Genomic DNA, 5,354 nt, shown 5'->3' with positions numbered 1-5,354 from the left:
TCAGAGAATCCAAAAAGGCAGCTGCTCCAGATATCTGGACGCTAACGCTAGCATGACAACGAAAACAGACATCAGAGATGCTAGAGGTACCCAAACCCTCCAATCTGCTGTCTCGCCATTTGGATGTGGTAGCTCGGCTTTGGGACGAGAAGAAATTAAATTACTCTGCGCCATCTCAGAATAATCACGATCACCTTCAAAACATGAGCAAAATTACACAAAGTTATTTGAAAAGCCAAGGCCAAGCACACTGCTTTCTCTCTTCATATTACTACATACTGCTTTTATCTGTTAACACCAAGATTAGTAAATAGGGATCAACAATATATATAAAACTGTGTCCAACAAGCATGCGTACGTGTCTTCTTATTTAAGGAACTACATGTCTATCTAAAAGTTTTTTACTTCACCAATATATGCTCATCACTCAATATTCATGCATATTATGATTAGCCTATTCTATTAATCTCCCGTAAATTAATTGTGCTCAAGAATATCTCCTTGAACGATATATACTGAATAAGCAGCATCCTAATAGCAAGAAAATTCACACTATAGTTCATATCATGCATCAATGATGAATATAACCAGTGGAAAATTGTTGCGTGCGTGCATGCTAAACGACTTATTATTACCATGTCTGTTCCGCATGATATTAGCATAGTGAAGAGAGTTGTTGATATATCTGTTGACGCGCTGGCTCTTAAGTAAAGTTTCCAGTCTGCGTACGTGTTTGACATTTTGAATGTCATCGGGCACCTCAGCCATCTGAGGGCAAGGCCCAATGTATAACTGCACAAGTTGTGGCAGTGCCTTATCATGTATTTTCAATGTTTTCAAGTGCTCAAGCTTCCTAAGGCGTAAAACCTTGAGCTTTTTCAGCCACCCTTTTTGGAAATGCAGTTCTTCACCTTGGTAAGCCTTGCGAAGTCGTAATTCCAAAAGCTCGTTCAAGTTTTTAAGAGCCAATATAGGATCATCTGTTATTCCTGAGCCGTACAAGCATAGCTTCACTAGCTTTTTGAGCCTGGGAATCCATTTTGGCAAGCTCCGTAAACGACCCTCCAAGTAAAGTCGCTCAAGGTGCCTTGGGGGGTTGATTAACGAGTCTAGCTCTAGAAAGTCACCCTCCTCCACGGCTCCTATCCACAATGAGGTAAGGCAGGTTAAAGACTCTATGGTACTGCATAAATCTCTTCCATTTTGACGTCTTAGCCTTGTGATACCTAGCTTCTTGAGTTGCTTCAATTTTCTCAATTCTTTAATTATGAAAGCATTATTAATGTGGTAGCAATCGATAGAGTACAGCTCTTGTAGATCCTTGAATTTCCCAAATCCTTCTTTCATGATCTGCAATCCCTGGTAAGAAAAAGCTGCCATGCCCAGATCAATTTCACCACCGTGGAAGGAATAACCTAGAAGCTGACGAAGCTTGGTAAGCTTGTTGATTTCCCGCGGAAGACTCTGAACGTGAGAGTTCTTGATGTCTAAAGTGAGAAGATTCTGAAGCTTGCCAATTGATGCAGGAAGCTTCTTGACTTTTGTGTTTCGTAAACTCAAATATTCCAAGAGCAGTAAGTCTCCGATTTCTTCAGGAAGAGCATCAAGTGGAGCATCATCGAAGTCTAGTGTTCTCATAAGATTGAACTTGGTGATGAAAGAAGTTGAAATCCCTTTAGTGTTGAACAAAATACAAGATCTCACCTTGCCTGGATCTGAAACAATCCCTTGAAGCTCATTTTCATTGAAATTCTTATGAATTGATAATCGTCGTGGTGAGTATAAAGAGTTGAAGTCCGAGCCAGTATCGTCCAAAACTTGACAGAAATTCAGCTCTTCAAACTTCTTTAAAATGAAGCCGCGCATCATATCATGAACTCTGCAACTTCTAACTTTACCGTCACAATCAACCACTGTAGCCTGAGAAAAACACGATCGACAACCATATCTAAATCATACATACACTTGGAATTATAAATCATGAAAATTAAAACAAGAATACAATGACCTGTACTGTGTATTAATTCACAGTGATTAAAAAAAAATAATTACCTGAATCAAGTTTCTGTTTATCAGCTCTTGGAGGTATTTCCTTCCGATTTCTTCCAATTTCTCTGCTGGTTTTTCTTTGACGAACCCTTCTGCTATCCATAAACGAATGAGTCTGTTGCAGTTGATAGGATAGTCTTCAGGGAGTACACCCAGGTAGAGAAAGCAAAGTTTGAGATGATAAGGAAGATCATAATAGCTCTCAGACACAACCATGTTCAATGCTTTGCCAGCATCGGTATCATCATTAGCTAAGACCCGACTTAGACTTTTATGCACATTTTGCCACTTGGAAACATCGTTGTCTAAGTTTGTTTTTGAAAGAAGACTCCCAATTGTGGTGATGGCCAGTGGCAATCCGTTGCATTTTTGGATTATCTCATCAGACAAGATTCGCAAGTTTTCTGGGCATTCATCGCCTTGGAATGCAAATCTGAAGAAAAGTTCCTTGGCCTGTTGGCGTTCAAGACGTTTCAGAACAAAGGGTTTGGTACTGTGTGTATTACCCTTGCAATGGCTTGCCACTTCATTAATTCTGGTCGTGATTATTATTCTGCTTCCGTTTTGTCTGGAAGGTAATATGTGCTTAATTTCGTCCCAAAATCTTGAGACCCAGACGTCGTCGAACACTATCAAGCACCGGTTTTCTTGCAGAAAGTTTCTCACTTCATCGATCAAATCCCGTGTCTCCATGTTGCCCATCTCAAAATCCTTCTGAGACTTGAGTTGTTGAATCAGTTTCTTTAATACGTTTCTTGTATCGAAAGTTTGCGTCACGTCCACCCAAGCTCGATGTGCTGCAAATTCCTGGACCTTTTTATGATGACGGTATAATTGGCACACTAGGGTTGTCTTGCCTGCACGTGAGCATAAATTCAATAAATCAATGTATATTATCAAATCCATAGGAAGTTCATTATTATATTCATGAATAATGATCAACACCCGCCCCAGTCTTTCGGCACTTGGGTTAACTAGCAAGGGAGTTGATCGAGTGTGAAAATATAACCGCGATTAAATTCTCGTAGAGGTGCCCGTGCCGATCACATTAGTTTGAGTCAAAAATCTAGCTACATAGTATTGGAGCCAAAGCGAAGAAAAATAATGATGATGATGATGATGATGATAAGGACAGTCTTTAATGCTTGTCAAGGTGCTCATCACCACTCCTTATGAGATCTGGGCCGTTTAGATTCAATTTGTAAGGTTCAGATTTAAAACCTTTTATTTGTAATGTAAAAAACATTTTTAGATGTATTAGTTAGGAGATTATCTTTATTTTTGATATTGTATTTACCAAAATAAAAAATTATAAAAGTTTTTAATATTAAACCTAGGCAATTTAAAATAAATCTAGACAGTCAATTTATAAAAATCATAAAAACATTTAATATTAAATTTAAATTATCTATATTAAATATGATTATATGAATTATTCATATTAGTGACAAAATGATTTACTAAAATTTTTTATAATTTTTATTTTGGTAAATACAGAATAAATTAAAAATATACTCTCCTAACTAATACTTCTCAAAAGATGATTTTAAAAAAAAATATAATTTAAAATTTTTAAATATATACATATTTAATCGGGCAGCCTAAATCTCATCAGAAGACAGTCCCATTAAAATAGCAAGATATTTATGAATTGAGACTTTAAAAATTGATACATTCTTTTGCATAGTTTCATTTATACATATATCACACACTAAACATTTATTATTCTTTTTTATGAAGTTAATTTTGACTAGACATATTTGATAATTCTACATTGCACATAATTCAAAGAGTAATAAAGTTATATTGTTCAATTTAGATAAATTAGCTAGCTAAATCACATCCTACTACAGTGGCTTAATAAGATGCTGGTTTCTCATTTAATTAAGAAAGGGGGAATCACACTAGCTAGACCAAGGACGGACCCATTTACTGGTTAGATCGGAGCAACTCTCACAAATTAAAGTATTATGTTTGATTTATTTACTTGTATTTTCTCTTTATTTCTTTATTTTCTGCAAACAGTATAGTCTTGAGGCCAAAAACAAATGAACTTAAAATTAAACTCATAAAATTAAAATACAATTTTAAACAAATGAACTTTACAATGTTTAGAATTAAACTCATAAAATTAAAATACAATTTAAAAAAATTATAAAAATGAATGGTTAAATGACTGTATAGTTAATTATTTGGAGGATTGAAAATAAGAAAATAATTCATTTTATTAGAAAAAAGTACACCCAAATCTTTCACCATATTGTTAAATACTACAACATCTATTGAGGGGGTTAAACTAACAAAATGACAACACAATTAGTCGTGGATTTAATATGCTCATTGTCAACAGATTTTATAATATTTTAATTATGTTTGCCAAGGACTAAAATGTAATTTTATTTTATTATTACCAAGTCCAGCCTCGCCGGCAATAGGTATGACGGTGTTCTGATTGCCCAGTGTGATGCTATTATTGAGGTTTTCCTTGTGAGCTTCAAAGCCCACGAGTTCATTCTCGTCCCCTACTGGCCTCAGCTGCTTCAGCTCTTGCCACGACAAACTGTTTGACCCTCTTCCGCCGCTGGCGCCAACTTCCCCTCCGGTGAGCCCCAGGCCTTTTCTTATCTCAACCTGCCGACTCAGTCTTTCCCTTACATCCTCGATATCTCCCGAAATTTGGTGCGCCGATACTATCCTCCTCGCAAACCCTCCAGCTCGGCGAGCCTGACCAAGAAAGTCACGGGGGCCTGTACGGCGGCGAGCCACCTCGTACCTGTAATCGTCGACCACGTCTTCAATTTGATGAGCTATTTCCCTCACGTTGCTGACCCAGTCCTTCACCATGTAGCTCATGTTTGATCTTTCTGCCTGTACGTCTGCCTCTCTGAGAAAGGCCATGATGGTCCGCAAATCCTGGCGTATGTTTGCGACTTCTGATTTCAATTCCAACTGCAACTTGACCTCTTTTTCCAGTGACCGGAGCAGCGTCTCCGTCACGAAGTTCACCGCTGTTTCTGCCATTTTCTGAAGTATTTGCGATGTCCCTTGCAGTGATAATGCTGTCTTATTTATAGGTGGCCTGGACCAAGGAAGTCAGTATAGCTGTTCGCTTGCCTCTTCCTCTCTCGTCTCTTTTTCGTCTTTCTTTATTTCTTTTTCTTCTCAGTATGAAAGGTATGCACCAATGCTGTACAGAATACAACCGCTTGCATTTCACACGATGAAAAAAATGCTCATGTATGTATGCATGTGTATATTCCTTTTTTTTTTAACCTTGATATATTCCTTGGGTACTTGATATAAGA

General features: G+C 37.3%; 1 protein-coding gene across 1 annotated transcript; it reads right to left on the bottom strand.

Annotated features, from left to right (window-relative positions):
• On the bottom strand, positions 1 to 5,070 carry LOC129299253 (disease resistance protein RPM1-like). The gene is made up of 4 exons (XM_054937714.1): positions 4,461 to 5,070; positions 2,053 to 2,906; positions 636 to 1,920; positions 1 to 194 (listed from the first exon to the last, which is right to left on the bottom strand). Exons 1-4 carry the CDS (start codon positions 5,068 to 5,070, stop codon positions 1 to 3), a joined length of 2,943 nt encoding a protein of 980 aa, XP_054793689.1.
• Between the last annotated feature and the right edge of the window lie 284 nt (positions 5,071 to 5,354).

The sequence above is a fragment of the Prosopis cineraria genome, unplaced genomic scaffold (genome assembly GCF_029017545.1).
Source record: "Prosopis cineraria cultivar Desert tree isolate PC_DT_omini unplaced genomic scaffold, ASM2901754v1 PC1099, whole genome shotgun sequence".
Taxonomy (NCBI): domain Eukaryota; kingdom Viridiplantae; phylum Streptophyta; class Magnoliopsida; order Fabales; family Fabaceae; genus Prosopis; species Prosopis cineraria.
The sequence above is the reverse complement of the archived record's forward strand: the minus strand, read 5'-3'. Positions and strand labels throughout refer to the sequence as shown.

Bases quoted from the DNA above. Each gene is read 5' to 3' on its own strand.
- LOC129299253 (XM_054937714.1), bottom strand. From the start codon at position 5,070: ATGGCAGAAACAGCGGTGAACTTCGTGACGGAGACGCTGCTCCGGTCA. The intron at 1,921-2,052 runs GTAATTATTTTT...TGTTTTTCTCAG, and splicing joins TAAACAGAAACTTGATTCAG to GCTACAGTGGTTGATTGTGA. The intron at 195-635 runs GTAATAATAAGT...CATGTTTTGAAG, and splicing joins TATCATGCGGAACAGACATG to GTGATCGTGATTATTCTGAG.